We start from the raw sequence: 24451 nt of genomic DNA on the forward strand, positions 1-24451 counted from the left end.
GAGCAGCTCATTTTCCCAGTGTGACTACTGGGCAGAGCAAACAGCACAATGGAGGAGTTTGGTGAATACAGAAAAAGCAAGTGCAGTGTCCACAGAACCAAAACAGAACAGACTGTTTGAAAGAATGGTTCTTCAGTCATGAACAGTWGTATCCATGTAACAAAAGAAAATCATGTTCAGTGTCCTATTCTGTTATATCCAGCTAGTTTAATGTTGTATATGCTTTACTTCTTAGCTTCACAGAAATGCTGGTGAAAATATTTTTGGTTTTTCTTCTATTATTATGCAAAGTATTTTTTTTTTTATGTGTCTAAGCAAAATAAAGCAGGGAAAGAGCCACTTTTAACCCAAAGGTGATATGAACTGCCTCCTACTCATTAATGAAACTATTGATTCAGATTACTGAGCAAACCTCCAAAGTAATAACAAAGCTAGCCAGCAGGGGAAAAAAATCCCTACAAATAAATTAGAGAGTTGCCATGCTCCTCCAGACTCACTGGGACTTAGCTTTGGTGAAGAAATTCTGCRGGCATGAATTGACAACTTGGTAGGAAGAGAATTTGCATCAAAATCTCTCTCTAACCCTTTTCCTCCCATCCGATTGCCCAAAGCAGTACAGACTAAGATTTATTTCCTGAAGATTTTATTTTCTTTCTGTGTAGGACTCAATTGAGCCATTTAAAACAAATGTCCTTAGAATATCAGTGCCAATTTTAACGCTTAAGGAACGTCCCAGCTACACAAAGCAGACTTTGATTTGAGTGTATATCTTAAATWTTATTGGCCACAGACAGTTCTTTGGCCTGGCATCTAGGTTTTATCATCATTTAAATGAGTAATACAGAGTTTTAATTTCCATAAAGATCMCTCTGCTTAGCTGAGGGATGTGTACACAAATAAGGTGTATGTGAAGAACCTTTGGTCTTGCCACTGTGGTAACAAGTGGCTGTAATACAATGAGGCCATAAAGCTCACGTAGGATTTTTATGTTAATTTGGTAAGACTCATGCATCAACTACTTGCTTGTTTTATAAAGCAACCATAATGCATCTGGCTTCATGGAAAAGTGCCATGATGGCAGACCAGCCTCACAGAAAATCTCTTTGTATTTACAGCATTTTATGAAAGTTCTGCATAGACCAAGGACCAAACAAAACTCAGCAAAATGCCCTCTCTAATAATTGCTGCTTTAAGTAGACAGCAGAGCCATGGTTTTTTTGGTTGGTTGGTTGCTGGGGTTGCTGGGGGTTTTCTTTTGTATGGTTTGTATTTGTTTGTTTGTGGTTTTTGTTTGGTTTTTTTTTTTTGTTTTGTTTTGGTTTGGTTTTGTGGGGTTTTGGGGAGTTTTTTTCAACTGATAGTGCCAGGGAAAGAAAACCACTTTATGTCCTTGTGCTGCTGAGGCTTTGTATGTGTGATCAATGTCCCTACAGTGAACCAAAGAATTGAGAGGCTGTAGTTTCCCCTAAACACCTATTTCAACCAGTCAAGGGAAAGGCTTTAGAGTCATACTTTGAAAGCAATGAGTTCCTTGGACTTCTGCCTTTTTTACTGAGATTCCCTGTCCAAGCCTGGTTAAAGAGATGCCCAGTTCCTCAGTTCTGCCAGCAAAGGACTGCTTCCAGAGATTATCCCCTCCTGATATCAATACAACACACCCAGAAGGACTAGTAAATATAACTCATCTTGCCAATTAAATCCAAATACCACAGAAAAACTTGAGTTTTGCTACTAGGAATCTACACTGTGTCTTCGAGGAGAGAAGAGGGAGAGAAAAAGATAATCCATTAAAATAATAAAAAAAAAATTTGGAACAATATTTAGCCTGTGGACCAAGCATCCTGCTTTCCCCAAGACAAACTGGGGAATTAGGAGAYGGAAATAGTTGCCTTGAACAAACCTGTAAAGCAGCACTCCTTACTTCTGTCCAGAAGACCTTTATATGCTTCTCCCTCTCTGAAAAAAATCCAATTAATTTGCAGAAATTAGCTTAGATGTCAGTAAAGAGGATTCAGACAATGTTCCACTTCTACATAGAAGCCACCAGTTGCATGTGCCACCAAATGAACACACAAAATTAATTAATACCAACCTGAGAAGTTTAGATGAGCTGATTCACCGGAGCAATGCAGTGTAGATTCCAGATTGTTTTTGTGGACTATGAGTCCTTGTGCCTAGATTTCAGTTCAATCCTAGTTCAAACCTAGCTCCAGTGTAAGGACCAATACCTCATGTCTCACTTTTCCCACCTTCTCAGTCTTCTCATCCCCTTGTTACCTACTTGTACTTAAACCCTCATGTAGCTCACCAATATTCAGCCTTTTGACTATTCAATAGACTACTGTGAAATAGGATGACAGTATCAATGTAGGAATTTCATTCCCTGCAAAAAGGGCCAAGAGTCACAGAATTTGTACACAAGACACTTTAATGCAAATCAAATAGTACTGTTTCATTCGAAGGTGCTCCACATTCTCAAACACCCAACACTGAGATTCCCAGTTTTACCATTCCATTGAGAAATTCACTTTTAGTCTTAACAACAGAAATTTTAAAAGACAACCCTTTATTATTTTCTTATTTAATCAATAATGTATTTCAATACCAGCTATTAAATCTTTATGAGCAACAGGAGCATATTCTGCAAATTTATTGATCAATATTTAGTACAACCTCAAAACTCTTATCCAAAACCCATGTATTCCAAAATTAGGTTTCCTCCCTCAACATGCAACATTTGAATAAAAAAAGTCCTGACTTACTCCAAAAAAATTCCACTATGCAGTTATATAAACTCAGATCTCTTGACAACCCCTCTGGCTTATGAAGACACAGGTTTATATAAAGAACCKCCAAAAGAAAATAAAAAATGGATATTATTTTGCTGACATTTCCAAAGGTTTCTAATAATTCCATTACCATAGCAGTACACATACATAAAGACACTGTGTCCAGTAATATAGTATTTTTGAAGGACTATAATTGTTCTCTGCAAAAGGCTGTGGCACGTTATGCTGTGACTATAACAGAAACTACTGTGCAGCCATTCCATTTTATTTAAGCCTTCATAATTAGGAAAGTATCTCTGTTGGAATTATATTTATTAAAAAAAACCCTTACTTTAGATTACTAAAAAAGTGCACATTCTGTAAGTGCAGGTTCCATTTCACCATTTCTACTCCTTGTTTGTTCTACATTTCAGTTCCAATCCCCAGTTTTCCACAATATCCTGCAATGTTTGGACTGCAGAAATAAAGGCTATATTTGCCTTTAATCAAAACACTGGTTTTAAAGATATTTTCATATGACCAACACATTTCAGGCAATCTCACGTTTTCAAAAACATTCTTTTCCCATCCTACAGAATCAAAACTTCTATCACTAGGTAGAGGCCTTTAAAAATAAACCAAAAACAGTATACACAATATTTCAAGAGAGCAAAGCAGCTATGTAGTTGAAAATGGCAAMACAGACATTTGAAACATTAAAACAATTTTCCTCCTTTCTATATGAGGCCTCTGGACACAAAGAGATTGTGCATTTTGTATGGTTTTCTAGCCCCTGTTTACAAGTGGAGAGGCACATTTTCAGAAGGGTTTCTTATTTAGCTAACAGAAAAAGWAATCAAATTATAAATGCAGTGCTGATGCTGCCTAGATTCTCTTGCTCATATCATGGTAAGCACCAAACTTCTTGTCCTTGCTTACAGGGTTCGTGTTTACACTCAGTGTCATTGTTGATGACYGGTATATGTTAGCTGGTTTTAAAATAACAAACTGGGGAAGATTGATAAAAAAGTGCAGAGCTCTGATTTGTTGTATACTGATTCAGTTTACAGTATTTTACGCAGGAATGTGTCATCTTTGCTCACAGACAGTGAAAAATGTCTCAGCTCAACAGAAAGCATGGAACTGCATGATATTGGGATAAGGATTTTCACAATTTCTACAAAAACGTAAATAGTTATGCCCAAACCCACCAGGAGGAACACGTCTTCAGTGGAATCTTCCATCAACGCTCTCAGCTGAAATTCACAGGTCAATCCTGCATCTGTCTCTGGAGAACATCTTTCAGGAACGGTGAGATCAAGAGGGAGCAGGTAAATCCTAAGGTGCAATGCCTGGAGTGCAGTTTCTCTGTGCAGCGTAGGAGAGGATTTTCTGTGCAGCCGCGTGTGAACACTTGAAGGACAGAGCGAATTATCCCATCCATCAGCCCCCTCCACACCTCAGCCACCCTACTGCAGCCTGGGACACAGCTCTGCTGGGAAAARCTGGATTATTCCCAGTGTATCCACATGAAGCACTTCAGCTTGAAGCTGCAAAGGATACTTCCTTACCTCAGCTATTTAATGCAAAAGATAACAGTATTGGGCTGCTGATAGGGAGCTGTGTTACTGATATCTCTCCTTAGAGGGAAAGAAGAAAAAATGACTTCACATCTGACTGTTACGGATACTAATACTTTTGTCAAAAGCAGAAACACACAGAGATTTTACAAAATRCTGTCTAGACACTGGAGCACACTGACAAAAAGAAACCATTTGAGTACAAGCTTAATAAGGCAGGGTAAAATCTACCACCTTACAGCTAACAACACTTCGAAAATGAGTCTGCTGTGTGTGATTTCACTGATGTCTGAGGGAGACAAAGCTCATTATATTCATGTTGTTGATACTTTCAGTCAAATAGATTGCTGAATAATCATGTTTTCTTTATTCTAATGGGTGAGGAAGCTATTATACAGAAGGTGTTTCCATATGTTGCAGTTAATAAAGGCAATTCTTACTAATAAGAGTAGGTTGTCTCCACTCAGCTAACTGATGAAGAGCCCTCCTGTTCAGAGGAAAAAACAAATCCTGTGTCTAGAAGGGACTCCTAAGGCTGCACATTTCAGTGGCTACTGGAAAGTACTGTAGGCAGATGAATGCCAGGTCTTCTCCAACTGAGTCCAAAACAGTGACATTCACTAAAGAGTTCAGGGCACTGGGAGCAAGCACTTCATGTCATCAGCCTCTCCTCCATATCCACCCTTTTCTTGCTGGTGAAGGACAGCGGACAAGACCTGGATCCATCATTATGCAAAATTATCAGCAAGTCCTTTCAAGAGGTCAGGGTGCTTTCTTCTTTGAAGAAGCATCTGGGTCACTTCCTTAAGAGCTCAAAATTCTACTTGGAGAGTATGGCTAATTATAGACTGGGATCACATGTTCTTTCAGTCTGAAAGCATAAAATGCATGGAGAGAAACAATTTTTAGGGAATCACCCAGAAGTGTGAGACGTCACTTACATCTTTTTCTTTCTAAACACAAAATTGGGTGCATGTCCACAACTGGAAAAAAAAATCTCAAGTCTGCATGATACTGTTAGAGCTACCTAGTCAAGAGAGACAAAAAACAACTCTTGAAATTCATCCCAATTTCCTGTGATGTGTTCAGTGTCACACCACATCTTTAAAAGCCACTAAAGGGAATCAAAACCTATTGAAGGACAACACATCTCAGACAATTAATATATCCCAGCTAGGTTTACACAGCAGCGTTACACACTGGTTTTCTCTGGATTTCAAAGTAGGGCAGAGATTGTTCACCTGTGAGTACCTGAGTAGAAAAAAAAGACCTGCCTCTGTTGCCATTCCCACCTTCAGGGAGACTGACAGTTTCCTACAAGAAGTTTCAAAAGGCACATCATCTCTCCRTGGTAAGTATCCAACTGTAGCCTTACATTTATGAACTTCAAAGCATTCTGCAAGACATCTTTTAATCCAGACATATAAAAAATGAAGAAATTATTTTGTGGAGAGACATTACTAATAAGAAATAATTTATTTCTKTGTGTTTTCTGGGAATCTTGTTCTGGTGGTTTTCACTATTCAGAATAGGCTTCAAGAAATGCAAAAAATACCCAAAGAAAAAGGTGGATGCTTTCAAATATAGAGACAACGGCACCAGTTCCTACACATGCAACTAGTCCAGCTGGATGTTCACTGTCACACATAATACTTTCCAGGATTTTAACCAAAGCTAATATGGCCAACATTTTCAAAACTGGTCACTAATTATGGGCAATTCCTAATTCAGTCCAAGTTTCAGAACTGCWGAACAATATGCCCTTGTGGACATTCAGTTTAGAAAATCAAATCCAAGGTGACTCAAGCCAATACTGAAAAATACGAACACTCGGAGTTTGCATTTGTTTTTGAAGATGCAACCCCTCAAGGCTAAATCCTGCTTTAAAGATGCTGCAATAGTTTTGAAAGCTGCATATTTTTGTTGAACCACTAGAAGGCATAGACAAATGTGATGGGTGGACTCTGCATCCATGCTCCTTCAGTGGGACCAGTGCAAACAGCCTCTCCCTGACCAGCCAACACTGATGACTGGGAAYGGAGGGAATCTGGGATAGGGAACCAGGAGTAGCCCTTGCAGAGATGAGGCAGAACAAGGGCTGCTGTTGGATCCTACCCAGAACACAGAACCCAGCCACAATATGTCCACACAATGTTTCTGTCTCAAAGATGTGGGAAGTCCTGTTATGTCTGCATTCACAATTGAACATGATTTTGACATTATTATGGTGCTGATGCTGTTATATCTTCAGTGTGTGATGGATCCTGGCTCTGTTCGGGCCTGTCTATTGTTCATGAGAGACTTTGTCTTTGCAATGATCGGAGAACAAGGTGTTCTGGAAGCTCTTTTCAGCTGTGATCTGGTGAACTTCTTACGGATTCTTCTGTAGAAGGGAAGGAGGAAAGGAGGGAAAGAAGAGAGAGATAACAGAAGAGAGAAATCTCAGTCTTTAACAGAATASCGCTCAAGAGCCCATAACAAACATAACAAATACTCTTACCAGAGCAGGAAGGCTAGTTCATGGAAAAGAGACTTGMAGTCAACCAGAGTGAGCCCTGTCCATCAACTGATGATTCACAGTTGTCTGATAATGATTCATCAAGAAGTGAATAGGTGTTAGACAATATTTGAAGAATAATAATATTTGATTACATGAAATCTTGGCCCAGAATGCCCAGGTGGTGAATCCTCACATGTGGTATCGATACTGGAATGAGGGACCACAGAAGAAAGGACCGTGTTGGCACCCAGTGAATGTGCCACCTCTGTAAAAGTGGGAGCAATTGYTGCTACTTGCACTGTACCACTTCTGCAATAGCACAGGCCCCTGAGCTCTGGACTTTTTCTCTAGTGCCATTCAGGTGCAGTAAATTCACTTTCATTTTTGGTTTTCAGATGATAAACCAAACATATTAATACAGGTGGCCATGTTATTTGTCTTTTAATCTTGTATGTCCAAGGATTGTTTATTTTGAAGCATAAATCCTTGCTATGTTTCAACAGCCATGTCTCTTTACTGTTACAAATCAATAAGCACAGTGCTGAGTGTATCCAGGGCAGGGATCAGAAAACACAGAAATGGTACACACAGCACACCAAAAACCATCTTCATTGGCACAGACCCGAACATTAGATACTACTGGAAATGACCTATTTTCTGAATTCACTCAAGTCAAGAATCCCAACCTTCATTTAGGTAGTTTTATAAATTATAGTGATTTTGATCTTAAGGAAATGAATTAAAGCAAACTGGAGCCTCTAAACTTAATGAGATCAGGCTTTCTAATTCAAACTTTTTGACYTGAATATGTGACCTACAAACTCCAGGGTGATGAGGTGCCTACCTGCATCAAGGTTCTGAGATRGTAACTCAAGGACTGGCTTTTCCCTTTCATCTAAATGGGCTGTTCAACCTCTGAAACTGAAAAATGGTGGCACGTGACATTGAAAATACAGGGTCAGCTGTAAATARATTCTCTTGAATGCCAAAATAACAATTTGCATATTAAATTTCAAACAGCAGTTTGTTACTAGTTACAGGTTGAGTTGGCCCCCAGGGATGTAAACTTCCACTTTAACTAACTGGGCCACAGAAGAGAAAATAAGAAAAAAAAAAAAAAGCCCAACAGGCAAAAAACAGAAGAATATACTCTGCTTTTATAGATTAAAGGGAGCCTGAAAAATATATCTATTGAGGTTAATGTATTTTAAAGGTGCAGAGATGTATTCACTTTTGAAAGGATGTCTTCATGGCCTGGAATACCAAATTAGGGTTTAGCATCATTTAGCAATAAACACAACAGAAGGAAAGGAAAGGGAATCACCAGAAAGTTAAGTTTCAGTTTTTCACACAATGCCACTGAGAAAAAAACTTACTGTTTGAGTATTCACTTTACATGGTCATCCTAAATGAGGCCAAAGACATATTAAATTGATTGCAAAGATATTGCATACCTTCCAGAACAGTAAGACCATAGAAATGTAATCTCAGCATGGCAGAAATGTGTCTTTCTAAAATAATGAGACAGCCGGCTTTTATAAATTCATGTGGATAGACAATAGCCATTACCCACACAGATTATTAATGGGCATCATCCCAGAAAAACCTTACAGAACAGGATCCTTTTTTGATATATTTGTTTGCAAAACTTGGTATTTATTTACAGAAGGAATGTGRTCATTAATCATTTGAGAAGCCCAAGGTTCAAATAATATCAAATAATTGTTTACCCTTCTGTATTTTTAATAAAGCAACTTTATAAACTGCCAAGAGGTTCCTGCTTATGAAAGTAATTTGCAGCTGACACTAAATGTAAGGACAGTTAGGGTACTTTAGATTAAAATTCATGATTATTTTGTATGGACAGCAAAATAAAAGATATCGTTATTCCCATTTAATACTGGTTCAAAACCAGCATGAAGAAAGGCAGAAGAAAAACGTAATCACATTGTTCTGTCAAGCAAGCCACAAACAGAGGCAATTGCTCATTCAGAATAAGTGAAAGTAGCTCTATAAACTCTGTCAGAAAAAAACTAATCTGATATGCACTCTGAAAAGGCAATCCAGCACTTCTGTTCAAACAGGATTGTGAAAATGCTTCCAGAAATTAGCTTTCTGGGATATAGCCTTTCAGAAATAAAACTGGAGGAATGGAAATTTCCATTGACTACATCAAATGTTATATTTAAACAATCATTTCTCTAAAAACCAAAATTGTTCTTTTTACTGCAAAATATATAGAAGGTGGAGGGACCAGATGCTTTACACTGAAGAATTCAGCATCTAAATACAGTCTAGCTTTTTGAGAGGCATTCATCAGGTTTTACAATTCTTCAGAATTTTTTTAACACTTAAACATGCAATAGTAGCTGACAAAAGGCTAACTCAAAGATTAAGTTGTCATCACCGTTTCACCCAGAGCACTTCACCCTCCCCCAAAGATACACTGAACTAAGGGCAGAGTCAYCCTTAATGCTCAATTTCCTGTCCCTCTTTCAGTTGATACTAGCCATATGTTTTAATTACATAAAGCCTTTATTTGGCAGTGGTAATAAATGTCTTCCCTATCTGTATCGTTGGTAACATCCTTTGCAGTTGTTAGGACAGATTAATTGCCATCTCCCCTGGTTCTTTGACTTTTGTACTAGGGCTTGAAGTATGATGCATTTACAGACCTGAAATGCAGATTCAAAAGTATTTTAAAGCCTTTGCTTTGTATTTCCAGCCTTCCTGCTACCAAAGGTTTGAGAATGAACAAAATATTTAATAGGGGATCAGTATATAAAGCCCACTGTGCTCATTTTTAAGTCAACTGTGATGCACTCGTATAATTTAGGAATAATATGAATCCTTTACATCTACATCTACCTACTGTCTTGTGGATGCCATTCGAGCAACATCCTTATATGTAGGAACTGGTGCTGTGGAAATGCATTGTTATGCAATTGCTGGTAGCACAAGGAGCACYCCCAGGTCGGCAGCAGGCAGAAGAAAACTGATTTCCTGCCCAATCATAGCTGAAATTCCATATAATCTCTCCCATTGGGGTGAAGTATTCTGCTGTGACTTGCCAAGTGTAAACAGCAACATTAATGTGCAAGATGCATAAACACTGCCAACACTGGGAGGATTTTGTGTTCTGGCACAAATCGTGTGTGAAACTTGCAATCAGTCTAACCATAGAGCCATTTGGAGAGAAAACAAGGCTAAAAAATAAGAAAAAAATATTCTAGAGATATGTTTGTCAAGTTGCTGCTGCTCCAGGGCAATATATAYTTTGTGCAATGTAAATTTTCAGTGCAAATTCAAGGTCATTTAGAGAAAACAACTATTTAAAAGAATAACCATCATTCCTTGGTTGTTATTAGATCCTTGAGAAATCACTTATTTCTCTGAGATCATCTTTTATCCAGAGGTAGATTTTAACTATTCAGTGGATTAAACTGCAAGAGTGTTACTACCTTAGAAWGCTGATAAGTTTTTGTTAATTTCAATAGGCTTTTAACCATGGTGAAAGGCCAAAATGTGTGCAGTGCTGCTTGCACAGAGAAGTTAAGTGGGATTAAGCTGTAGGCACAGATCCTTAGAAACCTGTAAGGTGACTGATTTAAGGACTCACAACACTTCCCACATTTCTACCTGTGTGGAAATGAGAAGTATTTTATTTAATTGTTTGGCTTTTTGCCTTAGATATTATTTTTTTCCCTCAACACTTTCAGGATAAAGCTTTCCCATCTTGCATTAAAATTTTCATCTAAGTTCAACATTACAGAAACTAGTTAAAAATAGGTTTGGAAGGCAGAAGTGGGTTGACACTGATACACCTTTTAAAAACAAGGGCCTTAGGAAATGTTAATTTATAAAAATATAATGGAAGATTTTAATAAGCATGGGGCTACTGGGAAGCTGTTGCCATGAGCCATGTAGTTGCATTATAAAACCCATACAGATGGCAGATAGACTGATAGAACCTTTAAAGAGGTGCTGCTATAGACAAGCCAATATTATTTAAATGTTTTAAGAGCTTATCTTATTTTTCTCCTCCTAGCAAGGAAATGTTTTCCTTTGCTAGTGCTTATCTTCCAATATTTTATCAATATTTACGGAGCAGCACTGTTCTCTATAAACAATAATTTTTAGACTCACCAGTTACAAATTATTGTGTTAGATCTTCCTAAGTAGCTTAAGACAACATATTTTTTTCACGTATTGCACCACTTTGAGGCCTTTTCTGATGTTTGTGTTTCAAAGCAACAGCATATAGATACTACATATATATAGATGGTCATTAATGATGGGGTTTAGCATTTTCTCTATTGGGAGGAAAAAGCACRGACTTCTATGAGTGTGTCRAGCCTGAMCTATCATATGGCACAAGCCACCTCYGTTTCTGTCTACTTACAGGTGATTTAAAATCTACCCAGACCAAAGTCACCTTGGAGCAGGAACCGTCTATTTACGTGTATTTCTAGAGTGCCTAGAACAACAGGTCTGTCTACTACTGAAATATCTACTATTGAAGTTATTTCTATCCAGTTTAACTGCAAACAACTGTCACGGCTTTTGGAATAAACMATTAGTTTAATGTATTTTCCCATTATTTTCATTTCCCCTGAAAATATTTCATTACTAGTCTAAAGTGGTTTAGGAGAGACRGAATTAAAGAAACACAAAGTCCTATTCTCAGCACCACTATTCATTATTCATTTGAATGCTGGAGCTGGAAAAATCTTTTAACCCTAAGAAACATCATAAAGAGATTCTGTCATATATTGATCATCACATGATGAATAAAYCTGAATCCCAACAACCAGCAGGGAGATTATCCTCCCAGATTATCCTCACAATATTATCTGTGAGCTTGGCATTTACCACCAAGAGGCTAAGGTTACCTACTGCTGAGACAACAAAGATTTCACATCAATTTTGGTGCAAGGCTGACTTCTCACAGAAGCTGACACAGTCCTTCCCTCAAGGAAGGCAGAAAAGCCTGTCTGAATTCACAGCATTTCACCAGYGTCCAGCTTTGCAGAGTGGAGTAGAACCACTAAGTCCTAGCAAAGGAAGCTCGATGGAATGGGTAAGAAAATTAATTATTCATACTGCTTAAAACAAAGCAATGGCTTAGGCTTCAACAGACTTGTAACCTGAGCTACAGGACAGCTGCTCTGAACTTTATGTGCAGCTCATCAGGCTCTCCTTAGTTACCTTACACTGCAGAGGCTGCAAGGCAGGAATTCTGCTCTGTCCAATGAAGGGTTGCTTAACCTCCCCTCCCTGGGAAGGAGCACACAGGGGCACTGCAGATRTGTCAATACCCTGGCACCCTGGGAACCCAAGGAGCCAGAAATCCACAGCTCACAGGCACAAACAGCAGCAGATTTCAAAGCAACTCCTTTATTCTTCCTAACTATATCAGCGGRGTGAGGATGAATTCTTATACTACACAACTTCATCCTCTACCAAGWGGAATTTTTAAAACCATCTATTTATTCTGCAGCAGGGTGGCCATTCTGTATATTGATTAAGCATCACCTGCTATGAGATGAAAAAAATACCCACATGGCAGCATATAATTTTTCCTGAAACAAGTAAGAAACTGAAAGATGCATCAGAGCTGTCTAATAGTGGAACACAATGTTGCTTTCAACTGGTCACCAAACAGTTTTCATATTAATTCACAATTTCAGCATTATCCAGACTCCAAGATGACAAAAATGTACAGAACATACAATATCTGTTTCTGGCCTTGAGCTACAAGTATTAAGTGCCATTTCCCCAGCAACATTAAATATTGCATTGAAAACTTTCAAAAATATTGTGTTAACCAAAAATGCTTATTTAAGTTCAAGACAGCAGAAAGCACCCTGTTATATTCTTCACAGGGGTAAAAAATATATATACTTTACTTCTACATTTTTATTAGTATTTTTATGTCTTTGTTTTCTCACCTTGCTTTATTTATTTCAGAGTAGGGCTTATCTGAAGTTTTTGGCCTGAACATYGTGCTTTACAGTATTACAGCTTATAATATTACCTGAGGCTCACAAAGATTGACAATATGCTTCCTTTTTATCAATTATGCATTTACTTTTCCTGGAATAACATATGTACCAACAGAATATATTTGGAGGAGGTTCTTGGCATCCTGGATACCTGCTATTAAACAAGGGCTGAAAAATAAAAATTATTGAGTCTTTCCAGAAACAGTTGGAGAGCAAGAGCTCCCTCACAAACTCATCCCCTRGGGCTCTGCCCTACAACGTCAATCTCATTTCTCTACACACAGAAGCCCCAGTGCAGAAACTGGATTAGAAACCTGCAGTGTGGCATCGACAGAGGAAAGCTTTGCCACAGAACAATTTGATGCTRATTTCTAAGGTCCTTTTCATGTCAAAGGCTGAAGATTTTTTTTTCAATATTTATGTGACCTAAGGTCTATTTAAGTTCATTTTCTGCCACTCATCCTGCTCTCCACCTTTATGGCCAGCACTTTTCMCAGCAGTATCTCATAGTGCTTGCTGGGCTGCTTAATGAAAAATTGCACAGCATACTAAAGAATAGGTATACAAAAATATTATTCAAGGTTACAGAAAAAATGGGGGAGCTACTGAAAGGCTGAATTAAATTGCCTGGTGTCTCACATCAAGCAACAGAGGCAGCCTCAGAATGTTAAAGTTTGGATCTGCTTTCTCCACAATAGCAACACTTGACAAGTAAAGGTTTTAGCCTCTACCCATAGCACAAATTACGAAAACAGCCAGTCAAGTCTCGTCAGATGTTTGACAAGAACTCTTAGATATCAAGTCTCCTTAGATGTCTGACAAGAACTGTTAGTTACCTCTGTGAYTGACTTTCACAGTCACAGTCAATATGTTTGTTCTCTTTGGTATTTTATATTTAAAATGCTTATGTAGTTACTTATGCAAGCTTTTTCACAAAGAGAGACCAACTAACATTTGTTTTTCCACAGTCTTACCTACACTTATGCCAGAGGGTCATGAGTTCAAAAAAAAAAAAAAACCAACAAATTATCAGGGAAAGTATTAAGAATGAATGCATAGTTGCTCTGCCTACATGCACATTATTGCTATTTCCCTGCCTTCAGATGAAATAATTCTTAACTGTGTCCAGCTTCTACAAGTTACTACTGCTCATACTGCACAGAAATCATAAAAAGTGAAAAATATGTCTGATATTGCACAGTATTTGAGAGTTACAATCATCAATATCTAAGACCTAATGTGATAAACCTCTGTGGTTTAGGCATAGGAAAGGTGAAAGGGGATAATTATATCCCTTAGATAACATCACTCTAGCCTTGCTATAGGTAACAATTGTATAATTAATGTTGTGCTATCTTTCCTTTGATACCTAAATAWGTTTGACATATTTAATGATGTCTGACAAGTTTGCATTTTTACTCTTGCTTTGTATGTTTCCCAAGGCTTTGACAGAGAAATTGGCTTCCCATACAAAGATGCTTATTTATAGAAAAACTTGTTCAAAACCAAATTGGTTTTAACTCCCACAACAGAAGATGGCCAAATATTTCAAGATGACACATTCCCACTGGGCATGTGGATTTAGGAAAAAGCCAAGCAGCAAGCTAACAAAAAGCTAAGCCCTAAGACTGTCAGTTAAAACATTCAATAAACAAGATTGGATTCAGCTACCTCAAATCCTCTGTGCAAACACAAAAGACAACTTCAAAAAGAAAACTCTTTGGAATGGCTAACCATAACTGCAGGAAATTCAAGATTTGTCAAGAACAATAAGAAAACAGGTTAAAAGCATTGTGTGGCATCCCAATTTAACACCTGACACATGGAGTGTGATGGGGACTACATGATGTATTCCAGCTGATGGACTGTGCTCAGTGGGAGTCAGGAATGGGCTTTAGGTCTTTGCTGAATTGGGTCTGGAAGGCCTAGCAGAGCAAACAAGGTTTATGGAAAAGAGCTTTTCCACCAAGATCTATGTTTAAGGCAATCCTTAATGCATTTATCATCCCTATATTTCATATAAGTTGTTGGGGTTTTCTTTTCCTCCCCAGTGTCCCAAGACAACAAAATTTCACAAAAAGGCTCATTTCAGAAATTGTGTTTCCCCTTCCCAAATATAAAATTTTATGGTTATTTCTGCAGCTACTGTCTGAATGTGAGAGGATAATTGTCAAACGCAGTGGAGAAGACAGCAAGTGGCTGAGTGACCCTTCTACATGTGCCTTTGTTTGTTTTTTTTTTTGTTGAGTCATGTGAATTAACCACATTTAAACTCCTACCTAAGAAGCAATTACAAAGCATACTTTGGTATCTAAGCCTCCCTGGAGAGGCAGCATATTTGAATTTCTGCTCACAACAGGGCAGGATCATTTCACAAGAGCCAAAGGTATGACTTTTCAGGCAGCAGTAACCAGGTCATTTACAGCCATCTGTTCAGAGCCTCAGCATCCCTGTGGTCATCACCAAAGCTGGGCACTAATTAATTTTCACCTGATAATCAGTGGAGACTGCTCTGTAACTAACAAATCATCCAATTTCAGTCAACAGCTTCTGGACTCCCATGGATGGCATTTCTGTGAGACTTTATTACCAATAAAAGTAAAGAGATTTCTCTGAAAGAAGAAGCCCCTAAGGCTTAGTCAGGCAAAGAGCAGGAGTTACACTGGCAATTTCTGCCAAATCTTCAAGCAAGGATTAAGGCCCCTTCTTAATTTTGATATGAGCAGTTAGGTATGTAAAGGGTTGAAGATACAGACTTAAAACACCTACTTGAGGTCTCATAGAAGYCTGTGAGGAAGCAGAGAACTGATTTTTTTTTTTCCAAGTTGTAGGCAAGCACTCCAACCACTGCAACATCCTTCCACTACCACGTGCCTTTAAACAGGGCAAGTAGCTTACTAAAATGCCACTGAAACTCCATTTTAAACTGTGAGAAGATTAATGCTTAGCTCCAAACCAGCATGATTGTGTTTCTTTCGTTCTGAAGACTGGTAAAGAAAAACTCATAGCACTGTGTGTTCTTCAAACCTCCCAGCTCTAATGGCACAACTTGAGCTCTGAGGGATTTTTGTGTACATTTTCCTTGTATATAGCTATGATTCCTTAAGTTAAAAAAATATTCACATTCTTCAAAAGAGTTGGTTTAGTTCCTTGGAATGCTTTTAAAAACAAACATTTGCATTATCACAGTAGTGTTACTTTGATTTAGTAAGTACTACAAAGGGTCCAACAGGAAAACCCTTGTAGGTAAATATTGAAAGAAAATGCCTTTAGAACTATGAAAGCTGCTCAATGGGTAATGAATGGCAAGAGATTATGATCTAGTTGCTACACTGCTGTTTGTAATTCTATATCACAGCACCTCAGCTGGGGCTCAGAAAAGTACCATTTATAAGGTGTGAACTGGGTGAAGCATTCATGAATAGTCAGCACRAAATAAGGTCAAAGTAACATCTCACAGAAACTGTTATGCTCTCTCATGAGCACAGGGCAGCTTTGAACAGGAGCTAAAGTGGGATGACTCCTAAACTGCAGCAAGGGCACTTCCTCCCCGCATCCCTCACAGGCAGTTTCGTCACAGTGACTGCAGAGAGCTCTCAGTTCACCTGGTCTCARATGTGGCAAATCAATAAGATATTTGCAATCCTATCAGCGGGGATTAAACAGAATTGTAAGGGATATATTTAGTAATCCCTGCTTTTCAAGATGTATGACAGCTACATAATACAGCAGAAGTAAAGGAACCAGAAAATTGCATCCTTAGAGGCTGATATGTTTGTTGTTTTGTTTTTGTTTTTTTTTGTTAGAGAGCTGGTGCATCAGCATTCTCAGGCTTGCAGCTCATGCTCCAAGAGAGCAGCCAGGCATCCTCCGGAAGCTGGTTACAGGACTGGGGTCTAATGGCCATGGTGCCATGCAGTGTGGTGTAGCTCTAAACAGGATCCCAATTCAAATCAAAGCTCCTCATCTTTATCAGAAACAGAGGTCAAAACCACTTTTTTTTAGTTTGGTGCACACATTGTTTTGTACAGTTGGGGCCAACTGGAAAAGAAAGAGTAAACATACCCATGGACATTTCTGTTTCAGGAATTGCACATGTGAAGAGGAAGAAGAAGCAGAACAGGCAGAACTCTGGCTCAGGTGTAGAGCTGCACCTGTGCACTGAGTATCAGASCCCAGGCACTGAAGCCTCACTCCTCCAGTTTCCCTTTTCTCCCCACAATGTGCTGCAAGTGTTGCTAAAGTCTCTAAGCTCCGAGTACAGCACATGTGGGACAGAGGAGGGGCAGGGGCAGGACATCCACAGCTCTTAACTAAGGCTTTGGTTCTCCCAGGTTTTCAGTTTGCATTTAAAGGAGGGGTTGGGGTTTCCACAGACAAAGCTGCAGARGGCCAGCAGCACGTGCAGGAGCACCAAGGGCTGTGAGCACCAGCACGGCTCTCCCCCACTTCTGCCAGAGAAGCAGACCACTGACAGCACAGCAAGACAACATTTTTGCAGAAGCTGGTTGTCAGCCTCACATTCTCTTCTTTCTAGACATGCAAGTTTGTTTTTTTAAGCTTTTTTTTTSTGTGTGCTATGAGGCATGCATGAATAAAAATGAGTGGTATCAGTTAATTATCACAGCAATTGTGATATCCTTAGGTAGCATCTCAACAATTCAAGGGAAGCGTTTTCCTTTTRGAGACAGAACATGAAGTGAGGGATACGAAAATTGCCTACATAATGCTGCCACGGGGATGCCTCTCAAATCATTTTATCAGCAAAAAAAAAGGAAGCCATGTCTGCTGGTAACAGCTAAAGATCACGTTCTAATTTCAGCAGTTGCAGTTAACTCATTCCCAATGGAGTTGCACTTACCGTGAGAAGGTTTCTAACTGCTTCAGCACTGAAAGGAAACAAGCATTGAGTCATTCAACTGCAGATCTATGTGCAAATATGCTTTTTGGCCCATCAAGGGAAAGCATATAGAATCCGCTGCTATAACRCAGGCAGCCAAACATTTCCACACATTTCTTACAATGCACACGCTGGAGAAAAGGTAATTCATTTACCAACCAGTGTTTGAGCTGTCCCTATACAAGTCTGATCATTGCACATGCACATGCACTCTGTTAGGGGCAGAGCGTGCGGATAGGAAATGCAGGCACACTGCATACCTAGAATTGGTAAGAAAGGTTTTAATCAATAGATATATTCCCCTTGACACCAAATGGTTCAACAGAAATATTATTAATTTACTCAAAGATTATGTTTATATCTTATATAACTCAAGATATCTTTATCTTGATATACTACATTTCTATTAAATTTCTGAAGACCTTAAAATAAACTGCTCAATTTTTTCAAGTATTAACTCCCGTAATAGTCATTCTGTATAAAGAATTTAGTTAGAATACGGTAACTTGCTGTGTTGACCTCTAATTTGGCCTACAATAGTATTCACATCACAGCTAGTCACCCAAAAAACTTCCTTGCAGCAAAGGTGATTTAGTACCACATAATGAATAAAATWCTTTTATAGTTAGGAGACTTTTGGTTGATTTTAAAGCACTTAATGCTAAGAGAATACTAGTAAGTAATATCTAAGGATATTAAAAAGAAATAAGGACATTCTCCTGGTGAGCAGTGATAAACGTGAGGCTCTTTAAAGAGTGATTTTCCAATGAGTTGTGTAAGCAGATTTGCACTTTAGAATAAAATCTTGAGCAAGTTATTTCACATGAGGGAATGAGAATTCCTTTTTCATTCAAAAAGGATATGATAAAAGAAAAATAGAAAAATATTAAATCCAYTAAAGGTCAACATAAAATTATGATGTAATATCACAAGGTAAGTGTTCTCCCTCTGCCACATGGTGTTCTGTCCAGATTAATCCCTGCTATGAGCCTGACTGAACAGAGGCAGGGAAATCCCATGGGACCTGGTCTCACAYGGGCATCAGGGAGGTTTTAGACTGGAAAGTGCAACTTGTCACTAAAGATGAAACAGCAAAAGTGTATTTCCTCTGTAAAAAAAGTGTATTGCCTCTGTGTTTACTGGCAATATTCACTTAGCACGCTGACTGGCATTCAGGAAGGGCATCCACATACAAATACAGCAAAATTCATGGGGATGGTCCCTTCACAGCAATTMTATGCACACATGGACAAACTCTCTCTTCCCCAAAGCAGCTGTGGGCTGCAATGACTGGGGSTCAGCACGATGCTACCGTGCAGCCCAGCCTGGCAGAGGCAATWGGGCTGGCAAGAGAAAAAGGGAAAGACAAATGGGAGTTCTGCTGCCATATTTCCCCAGATATGTAGATACTGATAAACAGGGGAGGAAATGTAGCTACATTTCAAATAGCTACAACTTTAAAAAGAAACAAAAACAAAACTACATACYTCAATAAATGAGGATGTGCATTACAACTGATATAAAACACATTCTTGTTCTACTCTGAAGGCAGATTAGCACCTAAAAATACATTGAACTTCAGATGTAAACGCCAGTCCTCGTGTTTCTGTGATACATCTGCTCACACTAATTTTTAAGGACACCTGCAGGCATTGTTGAACTGTGGCCTGAGTGTAGAGTGAAGGGCACTGCCTCAATATTCTAGACTAACTCCAAGGGATACCCTGGAAAGCTTAAATGATATATTGTTTCCATAATTAGTTTCACTGATCTTAATATTTAGCTTCCTACTCATCTATTGCTGCAAATACCTCAAGTGTTTGCAGCAATTAGATACAGGAGTTAACTATACAGAAATAATGCTGCTGCTTAAGTTCAGAGATGAAAAGAGTGTTTATTTCTTTTAAAAATTCTTCTTAAATGGAGCTATAGTCATAAATACATATATTCACCTTATCTATTGATGAATAATAGCAGTTAGAATGCTCATATGCATCTTTGGTTTGATTAGCATAAAGACTGGTACCTCATCTAGTCCAGAAGAAATGTTATAATTCTTTTTTTTTTTTTTCAGATAATATAAAAAATCTATTATAGTACCTTTTTTAAGTTATATTTCTGTGAAAATTTACTCTCTAGACTCCTGACTTGATGTTTTATAGAAATGTGCATCTTAAACATTAATTCACTAGACAAACAAAAATATTTTAGGACTGAGAAATTAAAATTGTTATGGACTGTTCAAAAAAATGTTTTACTGAAAAACATTTCCCTTTTTGCAGGCTTCAATTACACTGAAAAATATTTTTCCTTTTGCTATAATTAGCATGTGTCTCTCTCATATGTATTTTTAATGAACAAATGCACATGATAAAACAGATTGGATCCTGATAGAGCACAAGAGAAGTTCCCTTAAGGACCAGTTGCGACCTTAAATGGGGTGATTATTTCTTAGCTGAGCGTTCAGAACATGTTCAGAACCTAATGGCTGCTCCCTGGCAGCTCATTCTTATTTGTTACTTTTTTTTTTCTTTTCATTCTGTGTCAGGGCTGGGTAAATTGTGTGCTGCTTTTTCAAACTTCTCCTCCCTAGACATCTCCTCCCACTGCAATTATACTGGTTCAATTCTGTGCTGGTGGTGCTGAGCTGTGTGATCTCCTCTCACAGGACAGGCTGGCTGTCAGGGACTGTTCTCTGCCTCCATCTGCCCTCAAAGACGGAGCATTTAATTGTCTGGGACATCAGGGCATCCCTAGCAGCAGAACCAGGCAGTGCTTTCCACTTGGAGCTCTGAAGGCTGGAGACTTTCACAGCCCAGAGGAGAACAAGCTACACTATCTCTAAATAATCCTGGAGTAAAGGTRAAAGGAATCAAGGAAAAAAATGGAAAGGAGAAGGCACACCTGAGGGAAGGAATCAATGGGGATGGTATGAGGACAGGAAATGTCCATGTTCAGGACAGCCCATGTTCAGGCACCTCCTTGTTTGAGGAGGTTCGGTGAGGTCCAGCTTCCCCGTGCTCTCCATGCCAGGAGGTGTCAAATGCTGCTCTTTAAACTGTTCATTATTTGGAGAAGAGCAGCAGRCACAGATCCTGAGGAGTAAGTCTCTTGTTTGCACCCACCATGGCTGCAGAGCCAGCACAACTCTGCTTGCTCCCTGGCCTGGGAATGGTGTCTGCAGCCCTGGGAGTGGGGAGGGGCATTTCCTCAGATGAGAACAGGCAGGGCTGATACAGATTAGTGATTTGCAAAGCCAGGACTCATCACACTGCACTTCAACCACCTAAAATTTAAACAGCTGGTCTAGGTAAATTGTCTGGGCTGCCTCCAAGATCAGTGGGGAGATCACTGCCAAGGTAAGACTCATCCTTTGACAGGCACTTCTCTATACATAAACTGGAAAAAAATAAATTGAAAATTCCAGAACTTCAAAAGGTAACCAGTCTCCCTTTCAGGATCCAATTGGTATGCATTAGTCTGATATTACTAAGGCCTTTGTATCAAATGGTTCTCAAAATAGTGAATACCATCCATCTGGGCTGGAATCATAAGCCTAAGAGCTCATCAGCTCATCACCCTTTTACCACTCTCTCTGATTCGTTGCATTCCTCATAAAAAWTTAAAATTTAAAAATAAAAAAGGCGCCACAATCAATTATGTTGAAATAACCACCAAATTATCATGTGCTAGCATGTTAAGTTTCCTAGCTGAATCTGCCATTAATGGGATTAAACATGCACATTTTCCTTGGTTATCTCCATATTTACATATGCTCTTTCTCTTTTTTTTATTTACATTTTTCTTTAGCTACCAGCTTTTCTAGGCTTGTGAAATAATCACAGAAGTGAGGAACAGTCTGATGTAACTTGCTGTAATTAAGGAAGATATTAAAGGTTTTTAAATAACAGGCCCAGCAAGCACAGTTTACAAAAACAGACTGTAACTTCTTGTCATAGTCTGAATTAAATCAGGAAAGGGCCAGACAGGGGAAGAAAAGAACAGAACAAAGGAACCTCCAGAAAACTAGTGACTCTTCCATGATATCAAGCTCTCTTGGGAAAAGCAAAAGCTCATTAAATTTTACCAATTAATCTGTAAATGAAAGGCTGAAGATTATCATCTGAATTGCTTTTAAAGGAAATCAACTTCTCTCCTGTAAAAAGATGCTGCCGTCTGTATATTTCACCACTGTACACTATTTTTCAAGTTCTAAAAATTTCAGAGGATAACCTACACTGTAGATGTATTTATATTTTTTTGAATGGTCAGAGGTGCCCTAAACCTCATAGTATATAAACTACAACAAGTGGTAACTTAAAAGTTCTAAACTCTGCCACAGAGAAGCAGCGCTAAGTCTTGTTAATGAAATACTGATAATATTAGCAGATAGAAGATGCAAAGTTTGGCATATGCTTCAACATAACATTGCTCTTTGCTGTGATGCAACTTCAGATAACATCAGRAACTGTTGTTGAAATAGTGGGTCAGTATGCAGTGAAGCCTCATTCCCTGCTAAGGGTTCATTTTCCTTACCTGGTCTCTTCTGTAGCTATAAAGAAGCCGTCATCTGAAGCATCGAGCCAGTTTTGCCTCTGTCTCTTGATCACCGGAATGGTGCTTGCCTTAATGGCGCCTGCAGCGGCTGGCAAGGCCTTCCCGTTGGTCATGTGGATGTGGGGAGCAGCGTGCTGGAATCACAACAAAAGGGAAAGGAATTTGTCTRGGAATAAACATCATTCCATTAACTAACTGTGCTGGAAAGGGCAGCCAACACCTCTCTCAAAACCCAGCCTCAACCAGGACCTGGGGGTAAGAAATCAACCAATCCATGCCCACTGACAYGTTTTATGCATCGGTCTTAAAGCTCTTTAAAAACTAAATTAACTATTGCTAATGCAGTTCTGTGCAAAAAGATATTGAGGCATGACTCARTGCTATGAGCTAAGCAGTTCAGAAACAGAATCTCCTTGATTTTAGGACGGAATTGACTTTTTCTGAGCAAAAAGACTAACATTCCAAGCAATGAGATACAAGACCTACTCTTTCATCCAAGTATGGCATTAAGCTAATTTCAAAAAATTCATACTTCTASCTTGGCAGACCCTTACTCTGCCTTTCTTTTCAAACAGAAAGCTCTGAATGAGAGAATGGTTTGGTCCTGCCACTAGCCTGAATGCAAGCCGGGAAACAAGGTTTGTATCACCGTGCTGGTGCCATGGTTCTTAGGCTTATTCATTAGYAATTATCCAGTTAGAGCTACCCACAATACACCTGCATTCATTTCATAACTGATAACATCAAACAGAAAATGATGCATTCATTTTCCACTAAACCTTTACCTGGGGAAATGGGGCCAATGAGAGCAAGTACTCAGATCTAACATGAGAAGCTGCCTTCTGACACATGAGGAGAAAGTGGAAATGTTTTCTGTATCAATTATAGGTAATGTTTTGGAAGAAYACACCATAGAAAAAATATTAATCTGGGAAATCTAAATCTTGTTTTCCACATAATTGATTAGCAGCAGAACTAACTTGCAACAATTGGATAAAAACAGTTATGACAGAAGAAATTACACAAAGAAGGAAATTTACTTTTTTACTTTATCTCACTTTAAATAAGTAAAGTAAATAAATTTACTTTATCTCACATCGATTCAACACCACGTTTTCTTAGGAAGAAATACTATTTTCTGGTGAAGTAAAACCAGTCTTCCACATTACTGATAGCATTTTTGTAACATTCCTAAAAAGCAGACGGTGCTGCACATTTGTGGAGTACCCCCTAATTTGGGGACCAACACCACAGTCACCAAGCAAGAAAAGGGCTGTAGCACCCACAAAGACCAGGAGAACAGAGCACAGAGCTCATCTCTTAAATCATCTCATAAAAACATAACAGGAAAAGGATATAAACAAGGGCACCTTCTTTTCTGAACAATTCCTACACTTGCATTCAAAACATTATATTTACATTATGACACAACTTTCACCACACCCCAATCCACACCATTTGTTCCTTCCAGTCGGACAAATGTTATGCAATGGACAGAAAATTCCACTATTCATTATGCTACTGCAAGTAACTGAGCCATCTCCTCTGTGACTCCTTAGATCTCATGTAACAAAACTAAATAAGAGGAGAAACAAGACAGCAAATTTGAGTGAGTCACATATAAATCATTCTTAGAGCTAAACTGTTTTCCTTCATCTTAAAAACAAACAACATTTATGGTGAATTTAGTTGTTGGTGCACACAGGGTCACAAATCTATCTTTGTAGTCCTTCTAAATATTTATCTAATTTCTTTTTCTGGGTTTTTTTTTGGTTTTTTTTTTCATTCAGTGTCTAGATTACTGTTTGGATTTCACATATTTTTTTGTACTTGCTTTGGTGAGGACAAAGACCTAAAGGACATGCAACTAGAAGTAATTCAGCTGTTATTTAGAATAAATTAAGGATAAAATAGATGGGTGGGATGAAATTAGAAATTCATGAAGGTATTCAAACTGCTGATCTCTTATTGTACAAAGTGGGTAGTGCTCAAAAAGAGAGCAAGAAGTCATGCATGAAAAACAGTGCCACACATCAGATTCCCCAGATYTGCATGTGGCAATTGCCAGTGCCTTGCATTACAGAGGAACATGCAAGGGCTCCAGTGGTACATAGTTTTGTTGTGCTTCCCTACTCAATAAT

General features: G+C 38.6%; 1 protein-coding gene across 1 annotated transcript in view; it reads right to left on the bottom strand.

Annotated features, from left to right (window-relative positions):
* Positions 1-4576: 4576 nt before the first annotated feature.
* MTA3 (metastasis associated 1 family member 3) overlaps positions 4577-24451 on the bottom strand; it is a 127105-nt gene continuing 107230 nt past the window's right edge. The window contains exons 17-18 of the mRNA XM_057367684.1: positions 22290-22444; positions 4577-6731 (exon numbers count right to left, since the gene is read on the bottom strand). Coding sequence (XP_057223667.1) covers positions 6596-6731; positions 22290-22444 — 291 coding nt within the window. The 3' untranslated portion in view covers positions 4577-6595. The remainder of the gene's footprint in view (positions 6732-22289; positions 22445-24451) is intronic.

The sequence above is a fragment of the Malurus melanocephalus genome, unplaced genomic scaffold, assembly GCF_030028575.1.
Source record: "Malurus melanocephalus ecotype Western Australia unplaced genomic scaffold, MMel_1.1 scaffold_82, whole genome shotgun sequence".
Classification (NCBI taxonomy): domain Eukaryota; kingdom Metazoa; phylum Chordata; class Aves; order Passeriformes; family Maluridae; genus Malurus; species Malurus melanocephalus.